At 33.5% G+C, this 22,219-nt stretch overlaps 1 protein-coding gene across 1 annotated transcript; it reads left to right on the forward strand.

Moving 5' to 3' along the window:
• The first annotated feature begins 5,911 nt into the window (after nucleotides 1–5,911).
• On the forward strand, nucleotides 5,912–21,476 carry Csn1s1 (casein alpha s1). The gene is made up of 25 exons (XM_076545639.1): nucleotides 5,912–5,985; nucleotides 7,836–7,898; nucleotides 8,909–8,941; nucleotides 9,642–9,665; nucleotides 10,152–10,199; nucleotides 11,528–11,551; nucleotides 11,636–11,677; nucleotides 12,172–12,195; nucleotides 12,857–12,880; nucleotides 13,965–13,997; nucleotides 14,779–14,811; nucleotides 14,962–15,006; nucleotides 15,759–15,809; nucleotides 16,233–16,250; nucleotides 16,733–16,750; nucleotides 17,129–17,146; nucleotides 17,241–17,258; nucleotides 17,372–17,389; nucleotides 17,753–17,770; nucleotides 17,856–17,897; nucleotides 18,237–18,278; nucleotides 19,185–19,211; nucleotides 19,731–19,754; nucleotides 20,745–20,878; nucleotides 21,430–21,476. Coding segments are annotated over exons 2-25 (810 nt in total). The 5' UTR covers nucleotides 5,912–5,985; nucleotides 7,836–7,847; the 3' UTR covers nucleotides 21,431–21,476.
• The last annotated feature ends 743 nt before the right edge of the window (nucleotides 21,477–22,219 follow it).

A 22,219-nucleotide genomic window follows, 5' to 3' on the forward strand; every position in this document is an offset into this window, starting at 1 on the left:
AAAGAGTCAAAATAAAACCAAAGGATAGAGATTAGAGACAATAGAATAGTCCCTAAATTTTGGTCTTCTTCTGTCCCATACCAGGTGGCTCTTCTGCCATGAGACTGAGATCTTAGATTTTTCTTTAGCAAGCCTGCTTTGGTTTAGAGAAAGAGTGAGCCACAATCCAACTCCAAAGCTAGATTTAATTTGTAATTGAACTGGAACTACAAAAAGACTATTTGCCTTATATGTCTCTAAAGAACAGCAGAAACAAACACTTGGGAAGATTTATGAAATTTTAACATGTTGGAAATAAGATATACCAATAGGCCAATTTACTCTACTACTACTATTAAAATTTTTAATTTTCTATCAAATTATGAAATATGAAGCAAAAATGAACAAAATATAAATCAGACAAGATAAATAATATAAAACTATTAGCCAAGCAGGTACTTTTAACTGTTAATTCTTTTTTTTTTAAGTTGAAAATAAACTATGCGTGGCTGGAGGGTGTTTGAACATGTTAGTCAAATGTCAAGTGTTTGCATTCTTTAATGGAACACTTCACAATTCTTCTTCTTGAAGAATACAAAGATAATTTTACAGAGTGTATAGTAAAGCTGTATGTATGTATACCTGACACCGTAGCATGTGTAACAGTAGAAAATAAGCCCTCAAACAATTCTGAAAATCATATGAGCATTCTTTGAATGGTGGCCAATACTCAAGTAGCGGGGAGAGGAAGCACTGAGAATCACTAAGGAGGAACATAAGACTGTGGTCCCTGCTCCAGCTCACTCTAAATGTCTACATTTGTCATTCTTATGTTTTGAGCTTAGAAGAACAAGATTTGTTGCAAATTATTTGTTGAAAAATAATTTAATAATTTGCAATCATAAAACAATATAGTAAAAACTGAAAAGATAAGAGAGCAAAGTAAGTATAAATAAATGGTTTTCTGAATCATGTTATATACACTATACAAACACATGTATAAGCCTTAAAATTAAAAATTATACTACATAATTTATCAATGATTATTTGTCTATAGATGGTAATGTCTGTTTTTATTTTAACTCATGTATTCTAAAACATTTTACATATTTAAATAACAACTAACCTCATGTTTATAATGGTTCTACAATAAGTAAAAGCATGTAACACAAACCGTATACTTCAATTTATATTTTAAACAACAGAGATTTTCAAAACTTACCAGCATTTTATCTCTTCGATTATTAAACGTTAAAATATAACACACAAAAATATTATGAAGCAAACTCTTCTTTAGTACAAATCTTTGTCTAAGGGCACGGAAAGACTTGGGGATATAATTAGAAAATAACTCAGTACTTAAGAGAAGTATTGCAATAAAGGAGCTTGATCCCAGAACTACTGTAAATTTTGTTACTTTTATTTCTGAAAATATATATAATATTTCCTTCTTTGTGTTGTTATGATAAACCATTGTAATGAAGAAAGCCTTAATGTGATGGCATCATGTCTCAGTGCTTGACTTACTCGTTAGAAAAACTCAATAAACCTCAGTGCTTAAAACTCCTGACGAGGTGCATTAGCCATGGAGAATGAGCCTTTGTCTGCTCTGCCGAATGCTTGGAAACAGGCGAAATGAGGCCAAAATCATGACAAACGAATCAGTGAAACAAGGAAAGGTCCTCAGTCAGTATCCTTCTTAGAGATCTAGGCACAGGAAGAGAAAGGCCCAAGGGTACTTAGGCAGAAAAAAAAAAAAAAGTGATCATAAAGGTTTCAAACAGGAGCTGAGGTCTAAGGTCAGGAAAGGTAAAGCCTGGAGGCCCACAGAAGAGTGCAAACCTTTCAGGCTTCCTCCTCCCTCCCAAAGAAGGAGAATTTCCATACACCCCACCTTCTTCCCTGTTCTGCTCTTCTGCCTTCCTTTTCAACTTCACAACTCATTGTTCTCTTTCTTGGCACCATGGAGCAGTTGTTTCAAACCTTTGCTATGAACCCAACTCCCCGACTTCATGGCAAAACTGCCCCTTTTCTCTCTTTTCTTAGCTCACATCCTTCTACTCATTTTTCATGACACCTTTCACAATCTTTTCATACTGGGAAGTGACTCTTCCTTTTCTGCTCCCCTGTAAATTCTCATATTCTGCAACGATTGATCTGCTTTTTATAATATTATATATTTATCATTCTGTGGGCTTATTTCATTAATCTAAATATTTTTAGAGCTTTATCTTTGTGCTCCCACACACCTAGCTGTAGTGTTTCCTTCATTTCTAAGCCTCTATCATATTTTCAGTGCTTCCATGTTTTTCTAAAAGAGAGGTTATTTCAAATCCCAAGCCTTCTCATCCCATCTTATGCTGTTCATATCCACTAGGAGATTAAATGCTGAAGTGACTTCTATTTATTATCTTTTCTTGACTTTGCATATGACTCTGTAAAATCTTTTGACTATACTAGATCTTTCATTCTGTAACTTTTAATCATAACTGATATTAAAAATACTCTGCCCTGCTGTTTTCTTCCCTGTTTTACTTCTGGGGTGTTTTTCCTGTTCTGAACTTTCCACTTCCACGGTCTGTTTGAAGCTCCCTTTACTGTACTCATAATTTTTGAGAATTCTGAGAACTTTCATTCATCACTTTTCTGTCTAAGAAAGATTGACATTTAAACACTGTTGTACTATTCTTTTCAGATTAAGTTCTTTCCACATTATAACCCCACTCAGATGGAGGCAAGTGACCTGTTTCCACTGTCACTTCCACTGTGGGAAGTAATTATCCTTCTGCTTCTGCTGCACCAGCTGACTATATACTTTATCAATCTTACGGAAAGTGACAGAAGCCTTAAAAGTCGTGTCTTCTGCTACTTAGCAGCCTTCTCAGTCTTACCGCTTTTTTCTACAACCCTTCTTTGTCTCTGTTGGGATCCTGGTCACGGATATAGTCTATCCTGTTTTCCAAACTGTCCTGAATTGGAGCTGTCTTTCTTCACATACAAGGATGCCATCAAATTCTGATGTCTCCTATAAGAATGATTTCATTTTCCAGCCTCTTAGAGTCATTATAAATACACAATGCATATTTAAAATTCACTAAACCTAAAACTCCTTCTCTGCTTAAATATTTACTTTTAGAATCTTTAGTACTTTCATATCAGAAACTAATAAAGTTTGATTAATCAAAAGAACATTTTAGTTGTTGATAATGTTATGGTAATTGAAAGGAAAATAGAGTGAAGATCATGGCCATATAATATAGGGCTTAGGTCATTGCATATCTAAAAGTCCATGGATTCTGCAAAAGGATTCAAACATTTGTATTTAGCAACACAATAACAATTTTATTTTTTGGTTTGATTTGCTCCTTTTTTATTGCTAATATAAGTTCATTTTACATTTTTGGATGTTTTCCATTAACCAGCATGCATTTTCTCTGAATCACACTCAGAGAATCAAAAGTGTGATTCTTCTGAATAGTACATGCACACATAGACAGCACCTTCTTGTGTTGACTCATTGTTGTTTTTTGTTGTTATTTTGTTTTGTTTTAGGATACTTGCAATTGAGCAAGAATAGTATTTGGAGGGGATGAGGGAGGAGTTGGAGGGGAAAAACTATCAGGGTGGACTTGATTAAATACATTGTATGCAATAACAAAATTCTGAAAAAAATAAAAAAGTGAATCAGATCACAAATGGCTTAAATATGTGCTTCAAATTTGAACTTTGTTGATAGATAGATTTGAACAATTTAATGAGTATAAAGAAAACAGAAAACAATCGAGACAAATTTCAATCAAAATCTTGCAAACTTATACAAATTTAACAAGGAACAACCAAACCATTTTGGCATATTATCACAAACAGTGGCTTTATATTAAAAGGCAGCTCTAATTAAACTTCTGCAATACCAAACATAAAGTAGAATTAACTCTTGTCTCTGGGAGTTATAAATAGAAAAAATGGAATTGGAGTTCATGAACCCTCATAAGAGAAGTTAAAGACATTTGCTAAGCACTGGGTAGCCTTAATTCAGCGGTTCTCAACCTTCTTAATGCCGTGATGCTTTAATACAGTTCCTCATGTTGTGGTGACCCCAAATCATAAAATTATTTTCCTTGCTACTTCATAACTGTAATTTTGCTACTATTATGAATTGTAATGTAAATACTTTGGGAGCTAGAGGTTTACCAAATCGGTTGAGACTCACTTCCTTAACAGGGAGGGTTTTTGATGACCCATTACAATTGAATTCATTTGGGACTTAATGCAGGGACGCTTGGCTCGGTCTGGGAGGAGGGGACTGGACCTGCCTGGACTGAGTCTACCAGGTCGATCCCGGTCCTCGTGGGAGGCCTTGATCTGGAGGAGGTGGAAATGGGGGGTGGGCTGGGGGGAGGGGGAGGAGGGCGAGAAGGGGAGAACAGGGGAATCTGTGGCTATTATGTGGAACTGAATGGTGTTGTAAAATAAAAATAAAAATTTTTTTTTTTTAAAAAAAAAGAAGACTCTTCTCTAGAAGCCTCACCGATTCTCAGGTGCTGCTGGAACTCAGAAGCCCTGGGCTACTTCCTCCTTCTGGACTACTTATGATCTATAGAGATTACTTGTACGTTCCCCACCTGGTACAACTTTTATTCACAGCTGTAACTTGTTCATTTCTTTTTCACTTCTATGAATAAATTCATGAATGAAATATAATAATGAAACAACTGAGAACTCAGAAGGATTTCATATAGTGAGATTCTAAGTTAGGAATAAAATAAATCGACCACTCCAGGTACACATCTGGGAGAGAAAAGGGAAGACGTTAAAGAACAGCAGCAGGTGGCGGCAGTCCTGAAGCCCCTGAATAAATCAAAGTGAAGAGGAGACATTAGCGATTTGTTCAAATAGATGTGGAGCGGTCTAACAGGAAGACAGAGGAGGATACCATCTTAATCACACAGCTTTGATATGCAAATCGACAATCTCCTCTGGTTCTTAAGTGTGGAGGCCCTAGAATGTCTTTTAACTCAGGAATAATGCCCCATGTCATGTATCTATAAATAAACTGTGACTATTGTCTTAGTTTTAAACTTACTTAAAACATGTACCATGACTCTGTAAAACAATAAGATAAAATAAAAAGGAACCATCACAATAATTATTTTAAATAGTCTCTATGTGATAGTATTTTTTTCAGGATATAAAAAATTTAAAAATTGCTTAATGCTTAAAGTTAACTTTAGACACAGAATTGGAGATTGGAGGAAGAGGATTTTATTTTTCCTCTTCTATATTTATTTTTACTTAAACACAATTAAATTATAATTCTTATGTCTAATCTTAATTTAAAAAGAAATGACAAATGGCTAAATGGCTAAAAAGGAAGCACAGAAAAGACTAGTAAGCTCAACAACCACCAAAAAAAAATTATATCTAGTACATACAATATAAAAAATGCCACAAATTAATTTACTCAAAAAAGAACTGAGGACAAATGACATTTTAAAAGGTAGGATGCATGCTAGTATTTTAAATATGGTCTTAGATATTCTAAAGTTTAAAACATTTTGAGGATGTTTCATTGAGACATGGATTTTTTTCATGGACAATTATTTCATTGAGAATGGATTTTCCTAAAGCTTTAATAAAGTTCTGTAGATAGACAAGTCTTCTCAACTGTACAATCAACACAAAGCCATGTTCCAGCAATAACCGTGAATCTTCACAATCTGTGTTTTAATGTTGAATAATAACATCTGATTTCCTGTATAATTTGCCATCACCACATGAATCAGTCCTTTGTGGGAGACTTGCCTCAGAATTTCCCAGAAAAGAATTTTGGCAGAAATGGATTTCCTATTTGAAAAAATACTTAGAATTTATGTAAATCCTTTGTCTGAAACAAAACCGCAAAATTAGCATTTCACTTATCACTGAGTTTAAATAGCTGTGAAGAAAATTCATCGGCCATCATCTCGATCATCACCCAGCTTGCTTCTTCCCACTCTTGGGTTCAAGGTATTGTGTTTAATACCAAAAAAATTATGCTATGATTCCATAAAGCTAACCTCTTTTAATCAATTAAAATATATTTGCAACATTTTCTATATCTTTATGAAACATTGATACATTGTTACAGTATGCCAAGTGCTTAAAACTGCATTTGCAAATTTTGATATCTTCTCAGAAATTAAGGAGAGATTACTATAGTTTTGTATAAACCAACTTATCTTTGATATTTTTTGTAACTAAAATATTGTATACTAAAAATGATACATAATTTTAATATTCTCTTTGGAAAGAAAATTCAATTTTTTTGTCCAATTCTGTGAAAGTTGCCATGCAAAGTATTTTCTGATATCTATAAATATGATAGCAAAGAACAATTTAACAGGATCTCTCAGGATCATTGTTTATCTGTGCCATTTGGCTAATAAACATGGATATACTAATGATATGGATTTATAAGCAACTTATTTTGTGCATATTTTTAAACTTAGAACTTTGGAAAATCATAAATAGATTCATACTAAAATAGATAGCATTTAAAGGTATCTTTTTTCCTAGAGCATTTTTAGATTCTTGATATATCAGTGTTAGTTTGTTGACTAAGATGTAAAAGAATTACAGTACAATGTGATTTTGTTTTGTTTTTTTGTAAAGCAGGGTTTCTTTAGGCAGCCCTGGCTGTCCTAAAATTTATTCTGTAGACCAGGCTGGCCTCAAACTCAGAGATCCACTTGCCTCTGTCTTCCAAGTACTGGGATTAAAGGTATGCACCAGCACTGACCAGCTATTATTTTTCACCCTTTGGGGTTTTTTTTTTTGTTTTGTTTTGTTTTAATTGATTTTCTCAATTTAAGTAAATTCCACTATCTCTAATTTAGTGCAATTTCCTGGACCTCTAGAAATGAACCATATAAAGACATAGGAAACTTATATGCATCTAATTGAGTCATTGCCATGCAGTGATGTGGATAGCTTGAGGAAGAAAGTCATGATGTGAGAACCAATACTTTTAAAATTAATTGCTAGAGTTTAGTTAGAAATAACCAGGAGAACTTTCACAAAGAATTAAAGATAGAATTTTTTCAAATTATTTTACACGAAAGCTACTTTTTCAAGGAATTTCATATGAAAAAAAAAGACATGAAAATTTCCATTTGGGTTTTAGTTCTTTATTTTGCCCAATTTGCAAGTGTGGCTGTTCAAGGGGAATTGTTCTTTGTAACTGTTTTTTGAAGACTTACGGTCTTTCCTTCTTATAAAGGATATCATATTAATTGTCAAATCATTTTTAGACAGTAAATAAAAACGATGAGAAATTGGTATAATATAAGAACTAAGGAAAGGTGGCTCGACATGTATAGGCACTTGCTACAGGGCAAGGCATTTGAGTTCCATCCCAGGGTTCCACACGGTAGAAAAAAAAGAACGGACTTTGACTTTTACCTCACAAGTTGTTCCCTGACCTATACACATCCCTGCAGTGGCAATACATGGGCTCAGAGAGAAAGTATTGGGGAGAAAGAATAAAGAAATGGAATTTTAAAATTAGAAGACCTAAGATAACAAAACGGCACACACTTTTTAATTGCCTGACAAAACATCTTATGCTTCTAAAACTACTACTCTCTTATATAATTCTCAGCCTGGCGGTGGTGGCGCACGCCTTTAATCCCAGCACTCGGGAGGCAGAGGCAGGAGGATCTTTGTGAGTTCGAGGCCAGCCTGGTCTCCAAGGAAAAACTACTACTTCTCAAACCAATTTATGTTTGTCATAATAATTAGTCCTTTGTCGAAAGGCCAAGGAAAAACTTTATGAAGACAAGACCTAACATTTTTTTTCACCCCTTTTTCTTAAACAGGCCTGGGCAACCATGAAACTCCTCATCCTCACCTGCCTTGTGGCTGCTGCCCTTGCCATGCCTGTGAGTACAGTGGGTAATAGGTTCTGCTGTCTTGTTAGAAATGACCCTCCAGATGTCCACACCTGAGATTCCTACAGTAATAACCCTAAGCCTTTGATGATCTCTAATTAATAACTGTAGTCAGAATGAGAGAGGGGTTATAACTTCACATTTCGATCACATTATGTAATCCACCCAAATCCATTAGAAATTAATGTCCTATTAGAAATTAAATAAACCCACAATGAAAATCACCAGTAAAAGTAGGAAAAAAAGTAAAATATTGCACACCACTATAAATAGCATAACAGGTTGTAAAGGAGCTTATTTCCCCTGTACACCATAGATTAATGTCCTTCTAAGTATACCACAGGTATGTGATATTTCCTTATCAAGTGTGACAAAGAGCTCTATACTCCAAAATATTCTACATAGTCAAATCCTCATTTAGGGTTCTTGTATCAGCATGATTTCCCAAGAAACTGAAAACTCATATGCCACAGAAAACAGTGTGGTGTCTGTTTGTGTATGTTACCATTTAATTAAATGTAATTGTTATCTTCACAGTCAAAATGTGGATTTAAATAATTATATAATACAATTGATGATAAAATGCAATCGTGACAAAAATTTAGCTAGGACACTGCCCACTTTGCCCCCTAGTTAATATAATGTTTTTAAATTATTTTTAAAATTCTCATGAAATATAAATTGTCCATAGAACTAAATTATCATTTTGAACCAATTAAAACTAGCTGAAGGCTTTATGTTTCAGGCATTTTACATGGTTTTCTCAAGTCTCTGCCATAATCGAAAGACAACAGATAAACTATTTTTCTTTAATAACTGTCAATAAAATAATTATTTCATTCTATTCTCAGAGCAATAGTTTCTGACAATTTTTTAACATTATTGTTAAAGATTTTTTTAAATAACAGCTTCACGTAAATGGTATTATGTGTGCAATATTATTGTTATTTGAATTGATTTTAGTCTTATTTATGTTATTTAATTCCTCTGTCACTTTTCAGAGACTTCATCATAAAAAAGTGGCACACGTCCAAGTAAGTTCTGTACTCTGCCTTTTGAGAACTTTCCCTCATCATGGGGCTCCACTGATGATGCATAGACAGCAAAAAGACCCAAACTCTATCTTTCTTTCCCTGGGGAATAACCCCCTTATCTACCTATGAGTGATATTTCTTCCATCAAAGTACCACCAGATACAAGATTAGTTAGTCAACCAAACTTTTTATAAAAGAGCACATGGGGCCAGCACAATGGCTCAGCAAGTCAATGTGACTGCTGTGCAAGCCTGATGTCTTAAGTCAATCCCTAGAACTCAAATGGGAAGGGAAAAAACAACTTTTGACCTGTAAGGTTGTCCTCTGGCCTCCGTACATGCACCTTCCGTTTACACACACACACACACACACACACACACACACACACACACACACACACACCAGAGAGAGAAAGAGACAGAGAGAGAGAGAGAGAGAGAGAGAGAGAGAGAGAGAGAGAGAGAGAGAATTATTTCACGTACTTATTCACAAGAAATAGTTAACAAAACTGAATATGTTAATATTTTAACATATTCTTGTTTTTTTCTTTTCCATTTAATTTTTGTGACTTTTAATTTGCTCTAATTCTGTATTCTGAATCATGAATTCATTACTTCTACAGCACTCAGTACAATAGGCAATAATTCTCCACTCCTTCTAGTATATAAACTAATGCCATGCTATCATTTATTCTCTGCAGACTCAACTCCAGGACAGCAGTGAGGTAAGCTGCCTGTGTAAGGAGCTGAATCCATGCTCTCCTGGTCTTCTCCAACCTTCAGTTAGTGATCATGAATGTGGAATGCCTTCTACACACTGATTTTTATATATCTTCAAAAGTATCTAAGTGTTCAGATACCTGGGCTGCCCTCCCAATTCTGATTTGATTCATTCTCTATGTAAAGTGTTTGTTGGACATTTTGGAAAACATGCCTAACAGATTATTAGGCTTGGCCAAAAAGGGAACCAGTTACAGTGCCTCTTTCAGATTTTTGATTTAGAATATAAAACTAAAAGTATAGATTTTTCTTCTGCCCAAGAATCTAATAATTTACTGAATTAAATCAAACTCTTGGGTTCCTGAGGGGAAAGAGTTCATATTTGTGTTTTTACATTTACCTTCATATATAAATGAAATAATATGTTTCAACACTTGTGTATACTCAGTGGTCAGCTTATCATTTTGTAATTCAAAACGTAATTCCAACAGGAACAACAGGAACTTGTTAAACAACCACAATATCTCACGTTTAATGAGGTAAGTGTTATGAGTTCTTAACACACAAATGCACTCTTAGAAGAAAACTCATTCTTTAACATACAAGTCGTGAGTTTTATTATGGCATTTCCATGCATGTGTCACTATACTTTGTTCTCAGGAAACGAATAAAACAAAGTATCGTTTGCTTGTAAAAGCATTTTCACTTGAGTCGATACCCTTTTTCATTCATTAAAAGGTAGATTTTAATTTTAATTTGTATCTAAAATTTTGCCTCTGACCAAAACACTTGTCTTTTTCCCCCCATAACCTATTTAGCAGCTCAAGATTCCATGTTCACAATGTAGAGTATTCTGTGAGCATGGATGTTGCCTCAAATGTGCTACAGTTCTCTAAAATGTTGTTTGTTGAATGTAAGAATATCAAAGTCTAATGGAAGACCATGATTTATTTAGAAGACTTGATGGCTAGGCCAACATTGTCTGAATGAGTTTTAACATAAGTTTTTAAAAATTCTTTCCCCTATTTTTTTTGATATTTTAATATAATTATTCCATTTTCCCTTCTCTTTCCTCTCTTTAAACCCTCCAAGATAGCTGTCCCAGCTCTTCTTCTTTCTTCCTTAATTAGTACACACACACACACTCACACACACACACACACACACACACATATGCTTATACACATATATTTCTAAATACATAAATACAACTATATATATATATATATATATATATATATATATATATATATATATAAAATGTATGTTTTCAGGGCTGACTATTTGTTAGTGGATTGTTGTGCTCTTTTCCCTGGAGAAGACTATTTCTCATACTCTCAGGATTCTTTAGTTACCTGTAGTTCTTTGTGTAGGGTTGAAGCCTCCTAGGCTTTCCACTATCCACTTTAGCATGTTTATTGTCAGAGGCCACGCCCATAAAGTCTCACTAACATGACTGCCTAAACATGAGCTGAGCAAAGACAACATAACTTTGTCTTAAGACTAATTAGCAGCACACTTAGGGCAGGTCAAAATGACTCCATGGGATATGACATAGAGTTAAAGTAGGTACTCAAGTGTTGAAATCAATAGACCACAGAACTGATCACTAACCAAAGACAAAAAACCTCATAAAACAAATTTGAAAATATTTTAAGAGTATATTTACTGGCAGTGTATACAAAGACAGTACAGCAAAGAAACACTTACATTTAGAATTGATATGACAAGAAACACTGGGGAATCAATGGAAAATAGATTTATTTTTAAAATTTGCAGCAGGAAGTGATAATGTCATTTGATTGCAGATTTTCACTAGTTATGTCCTTTTCACTAATACTGTTTTTCTTTCTTTTGTAACCATAAGAAATTCATCAATGGCCTGAACAGAGTAAGAAACATCTATAAAACTTAAACTATTATTAAAGTCTGTGATTTAAATATGTGTTACACAAGTTACTTTTTAATTTTTCAGCAGAGAGAGATTCTGACAGGAAAACAGAGTGATGAAATCAAGGTACGAAAGTTTTCTACAAAATAATGTGACAAATATGGCCCTCTACCTAGCACAAACAAACAATTTTATTTGGACTGTCTATGTCATTTATCCTTTACTTGAACCTCTCAATCATACATTCAAAATGACTAGTAGATTCTATTGATAATTTGGAGAGCTTCTAATTTTATGGACTTATGTGAACAGCTATGATGGAATAAGACATACATGTAACTCAATGACCAAACAAATAAATGCATTTTCAATCTGGTCCATAATTCACATGTACTATGAAGGCTGAAGGAATGCATTGGTAGGGATGATTAAAAAAGCATTACCCAAGAACATTTTACATCAAACCGGTATTCTTTCACCAATCACAACTTTTGAACTTGATTGCTTAATACTTTTTACATAAATTAAATATTGGAAGAGTATATAGTTCTCAAAATTTGTAAGACCAGTGATGTGTGTCTTTTGAAAATCTATTTGATGACTGAAATCTTTTCTTACAGCTAACTATGGATGAATCAACCAAGGTAAAGCCCTTCGCTTTAAAAATATTCCACCATGTATGGGGAGGGGACAACACATAACAAGCATTCCCTTGCATCATCTTACCTACATCAGAGAATAATTCCAATCATTCTATGACAAATATCTCTAATTCCTAGAAAGAAAAGATACTCTGATGTGTTTGCTGAAATTAAGTAGATGACACACCAACACTGGTATTTTGAACTTCAGACCTGGGAGTGATATCTTTCCACTACTGTGATGTTACAACATGCACACAAGATATTAAGTAGAAAAAAATATGTTTCTTAAATATCAATGCACCCTTGAACCACTCTACTCTGATACAATTTTATCTATTGCACACCTTATATACAGTGCTTCTGCTCAATGTCCAGAAGCCAAGTTAAAAGAAAACAAAAAGTTGCACTTTCTCAGATACATTAACATGTTGTCAGTCACTACCAATGTGGAAGAACTCAAAAGATTTGAATTAATCTTGGAAATGCAGAGTAGGAAAGTAAATACTTCAGTTTTGTAAGGTTTATTGTTTTCCTCGATTCTTAGATATTGTTCCGTTTCTATTTTTTTCTAGCATATATTTGAATTGTTAGTTATTAATTTTATATTTGAGTGTTTGTCATGAAAAATAATATAAATATTCTTCTTGTTTCTTTTGTCTAGGAACAAGCAATGGCAAGTGCTCAGGTGAGGCTCTGTTATTCTAAGGAACTAGGCAACTATGCATCACATATATTGTGTGCAGTCTCCTCCCTTTTAAGAAAACTACTTTATTCTGAGCACACTGGGAAAGTGAATTTAGAAGGATTTTCTTTCTTGGACTTCTCAGAGAATTGTGTACAATTTTACAAATAAAGAACACTTTGTGCTCCAGTTAGAATTGGAAGTAGAATTTTAAGCCATTTAAATAATAGTCATAATAAAAAAGATTGCTTATTGATTAGAACAAAAACTAAAAAGCAAAGTGTGCATCAAAATCAGATACTGCAGCAAAACACTTTGCTTGACATTTGGAACCAAGAACTTCCTTTTCTGCTCCTGTGTACAGTGCTGAAACGGAAGGGATCCACATACCAGCAACCTAGGATGGATGTGTTGTGTTGCCAACGCCAAAACATGGAGAGAAGTCCAATGGGCCTATTGCATATATAGTCAATCAGCTATCTCCAGAAGCAAATAATCAGTGGAATATTAAAACCAATCTTTTAAAATGTAATACTGGAGATGAAACTACATATATACATACATACATACATACATACATACATATATATATGTGTGTGTGTGTGTGTGTGTGTGTGTGTGTGTATAAATTAGAAGAAAGAGTAAATATTTCAAAGGGTATATGATTTGATATTTATTCACATAGTGAGACTATTATCTTAATGTTTTCCGTTTATTCACATAAACTAGGCCCAAGGCATATGAGAATAAACACTGACCCTAGGTCCTTTGATAACCATACTCAATAGCTATTCCTTTAACTTTATATTTTATCAAGAGTTTTCATAAATTTTACATTCATGGTAGTGTCTTTCTTTTAATAGATAAAAAAAAATACTATTTAAGGTTTTCTTTCACTTCCTTGCTCAGTTATTTGGGTTTCCCGCATGATTTTTAAGTAAAATTCTTAAGAAAATGTACTATGGTGGCCACAAATCTTTTTACATCGTTTGTTTCAACATGAAAATGACTCCTTCAATGCCATGGGATTCTTCTCTTCCAATTCTAAACGTGCAGGAGTTCACAACATTCCTTTTCTTCCCTTTAGCAGGAAGACTCCAGCAGCAGTTCATCAAGCGAGGTAACGGATATTCATTCCCACTCCCAGCTCCAGCTAATGAGGAGCCATTTGTGAAAATCTGTCGTGTGATATGTAACGACAACATAAGATCTCCGTGCCTTAGATTCTCTGTGTCTGACGTTCTGTCAGCTTTTGTACGTAATTATCACCCCCCAAAAAAGAAGAAAGTAACTACTTGTCAAACATGAATTTAAAGTTATTTCTGGGCAAACAATCCTATCCGACCACGTGTGGTGTCATTTTGCTTATCTTTATATTTAGTTTCCTTTTTCATCGTCCTCAGATATTTTACAGAACTTGAACTTATTAAATTATCCCTTCCAAGTGAACGATGTGTGTGCTTTATGTTCTGTGTAGAAGTCACTGGGATCTGGATCATCCTGGTTCTGGGATAATATAACTAGTATTCATTCTTGACCTCTTGTAAATCTAAAGAAAGGACAGTAGATCAGATGCTGAGGCCAAGGCTTTGACTTTAAAACTGAAATTTCCAGTTATTAAAATAAAATGTAGGACAAGGAGGGTAGTTGTGTTAATTTTTAGAATGGTTTATTTCCATCTACTACAACATTCTGAGTAATGTCTTAGTAAAAATAGTAAGAAGAAAAACAGTGTAAATATAATGTGCCATCTAAATTATTGGTTCCATCTTATTATCCAGGTGTTTGTGCCTTAAGAAGAGTTCAGTGCAGTAATTTATTAATACAGCATGTTACTGATTAGAATACCTCAAATGAGAATATGTCCTAACTACACACCTGTGTTTTCTTCATTCTGTTAGGAAACTGAGAATGCTATTCCCAATATCAGTGAGGTAAGGTATTTTTGCTAAATTTAACCTAAGTTAACCATGTGCTATTGTTAACTTAGGTAAACAAAGTATACCTAGACATCTGTAGTTTATTTCTTGCTTATCTTTTCTTTCTTCTTCTTATTTTTTTATTTTTTTTAATTTTTTTTTTAGGCTAAACACATTTCAAGAGAAGACATACTCAACCAGTGCACCCTGGTAAGACTTCAGTGAATCTTTCAAAAGCATAAAGTCAGGCATCAGTGAGAACCTTATAATGATGCTGTGTCTCCTTTTGGATAGCAGCTTGACTTACAATATGTAGTCTCACAAAATCTAAATGGCCACTTGCCAACTTCTAAACTTAAATGAACAACATTTATCCTATGTTTATGATTCTTTCATTTCAGCTAAATATTTTATTTGATGTTTTCATGGTTTATCATTTTTGAATCTGAATTACACACTAAATCATGGCACATTAACTTGTCAAACTTAAGCTCCAATTGAAGCTGTGCTTTCGGTCAATCTGATGCATTCACTGTATCTTGTGATAATATAAATATTAAATTATAATAGTGTTAAAGGTAACACATGGTAGTCTCTCAATGAACTTTAACTATTATTAGAAACATTTTTAACTTGGTTCATGATGAGCTCGAATTGCTTGGTAAAATCTAATTTTTACAGTTAGAAAGTAAACAGTCTTCCATCTTCTGGAAGACTGAGGAATGCTATCAGTGTGGCTGCCTAATACCCACACTTAGAGATAACTGCATTATGATTTAAATGAAAGCAATTTTTACAGATAATTTCTTAATGATTGTAAAACAGCTAAATTCATTTGGGGCTAGAACGGGTACTAAATTAAAATTAGTAATTCCTCATCCTTTAGTCCAGAGAAAAGACATTGAAGTTTTACTATCTAAAACTACTGAATTGTGTGCATGAAATTGAGAATATGTTTTCAGTTTAAACAGGAACAGCTTAAGAGACAGATGAAATGCAACCAACTGTGCCAGGTAATGTTTTATTCATTATAATATTCCTATTCAATTATGAAGATCATATAAATGAGTTCTACTCACATCGATCGTTCTTCCTAAGTAAACTTTATTCTAACTTTGAAATGAATAATAATTATCCAATTATTGATCTGAATATCAAGATGCAATGTTTACACCTTCTACTTTTCTGGAGCAGAGATCAGGTTTATCAACTCTTTGACGTAAACATGACATTAAGAGACGGGGGAGAGAAAGAGGGAATATTATTACATACTGTAGAGTGGATGTGGACTTCTTCAAGTTGAGCTAAAGGAGACATCACATACTTAATTGCTAACTAGGGAACAATTTATGTTAGTGGAGTCAATGTTAAATATTACTCCAATATAAATTCTATTTCCATCAATATACTAAAGGGGAATTGTTTTTCTTTCCTAGCAAGCTATCCAGGCCCAGGTGAGATTTTTTTTAACTAAATCTAAATTATTTTAATATTTCTTAAATGCTATGACAATACAAATTTCATGTCAATCAATATACTAAAAGACTTATTTTTTGTCTTCAGCAAGCTTCTCTAGCCCAGGTAAGATTTTTAATTAAATCTAAATTATTTTAATAATCCTCAAAATACTATGCCCATGCAAATTCTATCTCAATATGCTAAAAGGAATATTATTTTTCTTCCACAGCAAGCTTCCCTGGCCCAGGTAAGATTTTTTACTAAATCTAAATTATTTTAATATTTCTCAAATACTATACCCATACAAATTCTATGTCAATATACTAAAGGAGAATTACTTTTCTTCCTTAGCAAGCTTCCCTGGCCCAGGTAAGATTTTTCACTAAATCTAAATTATTTTAATATTTCTTATATACTATGCTTATACGAATTCTATGTCAATCAGTATGCTAAAAGGAGAATTATTTTTCTCCTATAGCAAGCTTCTCTGGCCCAGGTAAGATTTTTTTTTTTACTAAATCTAAATTATTTTAATATTTCTTATATACTATGCTTATACAAATTCTATGTCAATCAATATGCTAAAAGGAGAATTATTTTTCTCCTATAGCAAGCTTCTCTGGCCCAGGTAAGATTTTTTTTTTACTAAATCTAAATTATTTTAATATTTCTTATATACTATGCTTATACAAATTCTATGTCAATCAATATGCTAAAAGGAGAATTATTTTTCTCCTATAGCAAGCTCTTCTGGCCCAGGTAAGATTTTTTTTACTAAATCTAAATTATTTTAATATTTCTTAAATACTATCTATGCCCATGCAAATTCTATGTCAATCAATATGCTAAAAAGTGAATTATTTTTCTCCTATAGCAAGCTTCCCTGGCCCAGGTAAGATTTTTTTTACCAAATTTAAATTATCATGCTATTTCTTAAATACTATGTCAATCAATATACTAAAAGGAGAATTATCTTTCTTCTTTAGCAAGCTTCCCTGGCCCAGGTAGGATTTTTTTTTTTTTTTACTAAATCTAAATTATCTTACTATTTTTCAAATACTCTGCCAATACAAGTTCTATGTCAATATACTAAAGGAGAATTACTTTCCTTCCTTAGCAATCTTCCCTGGCCCAGGTAAGATTATTTACTAAAATTTAAATTATTTGAATATTTCCATTGTGTGTTATGTGATATTATTGTTCTAGTTTTCAAGTTGATTCTGTCTAGAACAAATCTACAAAAATTTAAATATTTTACTTAACCAGCACAAATGTCATTACTCCTCTCAGAAACTAGCCGATTGTCTTAGCTCTGTATTTCTGCTTATATAATAAACTTTACATATGTTAGCGGCATCCTAGATTTGCCCAAGGTTTTCATTATATCTCATAGCACTAATTACAGTCTCTCAACAAGAGAAGTGCATAGTAATGTTGACTATTCATTAATGAATAAAAACCAGTATACTAAAAGAAACAAAATATGTTTCTTCTTTAGCAATCTGTCTTTGCCCAGGTGAGATAATTTATTCAATTTTAAATATTTTAATATTTATATTCTGTGTTACAATTTTATAACTTGTACTTTTTTCTAAACACAGAAACATCTTCCAAGACAGAGCCAGTTTTACTACCCAAATATGGTAATGTTTTACTTGAAATTTAGCAAAGATGTTAATAATGATTACAAATAGGTATGAAAATAAAATATAGTCTTAAATAATTTATAGGCTTTTATGTATTACAGGAAATAAAATTTATTTACTATTTATGTTCTTAAACTCCAGAGAATTTAGCCTGAGCTAAGTTTTTTATACACTCAAAATATGAAACTTTAGATTTTTTTCAATAATCCTTGAGTAATATCTATATTGTATACTGTAAGTTTCATGGATAGTGATGTAATCTCTACTCATTGTAGTGAACACAGTAGTGTGAAGTCAGATGTCTGAGTAATCTAGAACACATTTCCTTCTATACAGGAGCAGGCTTACAGAATGAATGCCCACAACCAAGTTCAAATGGTAATATTTCTTTTTGTATTATAAAATAATAATATGTTGTTAAATTTTTGCTTTAAAACTTCTCACTCTTGTATAGAATCCTCTCTCTCTTCCTCTTTCTCTTTCTACCATTTCTAAACTAATTTGTGTTGGTTAACTACAAGAAAAAGAATGGTCAGTCTCCATCCTTTGGGTGGGATCTGCTCCTGTGCCTCCTTGTGCATATCTCAGTTCCTGTGGACAGCACAGCTATAATCACAAACATTACAAAGGGGCACTTTCTACACTTACATTTATTCATGTCAATGCCTCTTTTATTGTCATGTAACTGTACCTGTATATTTAGGATTGTCAAACTTAATCAATGTGGTTTGGGGATGTCTAGATCAGTTTTAGTCACGTTCACTTAATGGGTACATGTTGGAAATTGATTTACTGACTGACTTGCTGTTCTTTAAAGAGACCATCTAGATTATAGACTGAGGATTCCAAGGGGACTGGATCAATATCCTTCAACTTTCTCTCTTGTCACCTATGAGGTGAATTTATCCAGTCATAAACAGTAGACACTGTCTGCTCTATTCTGTATACCACTGGTCCCACAGTGTCTCTGGGATTTGAGATAAAAATCAGTTACTATGGAAGAACTGTTGCCTAGCGATTATGAATCAGGCAGATCACTAGACCAATTGCACACCAGGCATGGAGATTTCTAACAGGAACTCACAATTTAGTGAATTAGTAATTGTTGGGGGTGCCTCTGTGTCTTAGAGGAAAAGATGTCACTGGGTAATCAAATAGCAGTTGACAAAATTAGTGTCAGTTCCCAAATCACTGACAAGGAAAGTTTCAAACAGGTTGTTTCTTCTGTCCTTACAGTGTTAATAGATCCCAAATTGTAATTCCTATTTCCTTTTTTCTTTCCAGAGACAGCCTATGAGTGCAATGGATCAGGTAAAGCTTCATTTATGCGCACATCTGATATATATATATCTTTATGTTTTAAAAGAAGTCATGTTCAAGTTGGAGACTGTAGCCCTGTAGCCACTGATGGATGGTTCCACTTGTACATCTTACATAGAATATTCTAATATTAAAAAGAATGTGTAGAAAAGTGAGGAAATTTTCTTTCTGTGAAAATGATTATGGTTAAATTGTTTCCCAAGATTTTAAATATTGAAGCAATCAGTTGCTTAATGATTTGACAGTGTGCTTTAAGTTGATTGCATTCTTGAATACTCCAATCATTTTCACTGCTCAAAGTAAAGGCAAATTAAGGACAATGATTTGTTTTTATTACAATACAATAAATATATTGGTTTCACCTTTCATATAATTCTTTTAAAAGACAGTGTGAAAATTGTACATATAGATTTTCTTCTCTACAAGTTCGGTACAATAATTTGGTGTCTATTGGTCCCCAGCTATATGTAACTTAAAAAGACTGTTTTTTTTTTCTCTGTCTCCACCAAGGAACTGGCCCAGCTCTTTGTTCAGGTCAGTTAGTTTTATTATTTAATTTAATTTTATATATATATATATATATATATATATATATGTATTACTAAGAAAAATAGAAAATTTCATATATAGTTTGTTTTATTGTTTATGTAAATGTTCACAGGAAAAATTGACATTTTTAATTTTACTCCTGAACCCATAAAATACAAATTCCACTTATATAGGGAGCTTTGTGTGCATTAGCGTAGAAATTCCTAAATTTCTAACAGAAATTCTATGATAGATCAATAGAGGAAGCTGTTCCAATATTTTGGAAAGGAACACACTCTTTTGTACCCCAAACCAGTTTCTTGGGAGATTCTGAGCTAACATTTAGAAAATTATTTTCTACGTATAAGACATTCAGGGATCAGCTATATTGACCCTGGATAAATGACCCTTCTTTGGACATCAGAGTCTTTAAAAAAGTTAAGAAAGTTAAAAAGGTTTAAATTAGCAAAACAATTTTTTTTTGTAGTTAAAATATCAACGAGTTCTGAATAAGAACTAATGAGATTCATAGTTTTTTCTTTATTTTTTTATTTTACATACCAACCACAGTTCCCTCTCCCACCCCTTGTCCCTCTTCTCCCCATATCACCCCCATCTCAACCCCCTTCCCCTCAGAGGGTATAAAGCCTCCCTTGGGGAGTCAACAAAGTCTGGCATATCAGGTTGAGGCAGGACCAAGCCCCTCCCCCACTGCATCAAGGCTGATCAAGGTATCCCACCAGAGGGAATGAGTTTCAGAAAGCCAGTTTATACACCCTAGAGAAGTCCTGGTCTCACTGCCAGGGCCCCACAGATTCATGTTCTTATTTTCTTCTGGGCTCCGGTAACTGAATTCTGTATGGACAACGTTGGTCCTTGGGATTCAGTTTTGAACAGTGACTTTAAGAAGTGAGAATGCTATCTAGCTCTTCATGGACTCAAACAGCAGTCGCTCACACACATTTTGTTGTTGTTGTTGTTTGTCTTTCCCTATAGGCCTTCCCACAGTATGATGTCTATCCCCTTTGGGCTTATTTTCCACAAGACATGCAGCACCTTACTTCCGAAGCTGTACTTAACACCCTCAAGGCCATTGTCCCCAAGAATGCCGAAGAAACCAAAGTATGGTGGTAAGTTTATGAAAATTACTGAATGCTGGTGCTCTACCAAAGGAAGTAAGGAAGCTTAAAGAGCATCTGCAAGAAAATATTTAAAATAAAAATGACCAGTCAGATAACTTTCTGGTATCTAAGACTTAAAAATCACTCCTCAGAAGCATGCAGAGCAGAATTCTCCATTCAGTAAGTGCAACCCTTTGTATTGATGGAAGCAGAAAAACTGCCAACACACAGTAAACATTATCCTTCTTCAGTTTTCACTAATCTCTAAGCACTTTCCATCTGTGTATACATATGATCAATATGGAAATGCTACATATGAATTAAGAGCACCTATGTAAACACACATTCACCCTGAATTCAACTCCTGGCCTTTTCCTCATTTGAAACACTATGGTAACACTTTTTTCTGCTTATCCTTAAGGTAATTGATTTTGGTAATCTTTGTCAATCATAGTATTATCAAAACATGCACTTTAATAAGTGACTGTCATCATCACCTCATTAAAATTTTACTACTGAATAAATTCAGCCACTGATGCGAGTGATTTTTGTTCTTTCAGAGACTTTAAGTCAACTCTCAGGAACTCCAGAATTATAACACTTGGTGAGTTTATAGGCTATATGTCTAGTGTTCAGTCCTACTTTCATTTGAAATTTGAGTTTTCATAATTATATATTTAAAAAGCATAAGTATTAAAATGTATTTAATAGCAAATAATGTTTCACTAGTAAAAGTTATAATAATGGAAAAGCCTATGCGTGTCTGTATGAATGTTACCCCTTCTTCATGGAATAGTGCCTCTGACACATGTAAAGCCAAACAGTAAGGTTCTGTGCTTTTTGATACTAAAGTAGGAATTGATAGCAAATCACACAGTAAAACTAAACAGGTGTTTTAGTCATCTCAGCTACACTAAGTGCGTGTGAGTGTTTATGTTTGTTTGTGGTATAAGATGTTCCTTATTTCCCCTGCCAAAAATATCACATTAATGAAAATGATAATCTTACGTGACAGCATTTTCTTGTGTTTACCTGGTGGCATTTGTAATAATAACACAAAAAGTTACAGCTTAGTAAAAAATTATCTTTACATAAAAAAACAGGAGTAAAGTTTATCAGTAGTAGACAAATAAAATGACCCTATGAGTTAAAAAGAAAATGACTAGCAAAGTATATAAAATCATAACAATTCTTCCTTCAAAATCCAATACTATAGCTAACCATGCCTTTCCACCTCTACTTACAGATGTGACCGGAGACTCTATCCTCTTCACTTCTCCTCTCCATCCATCATATGGAACCATCATCTTACCAAGGCTTACCTGCTATTCTAGAATAGGAAAACGCTGT

Source organism: Peromyscus maniculatus, chromosome 10, assembly GCF_049852395.1.
Source record: "Peromyscus maniculatus bairdii isolate BWxNUB_F1_BW_parent chromosome 10, HU_Pman_BW_mat_3.1, whole genome shotgun sequence".
NCBI lineage: Eukaryota > Metazoa > Chordata > Mammalia > Rodentia > Cricetidae > Peromyscus > Peromyscus maniculatus.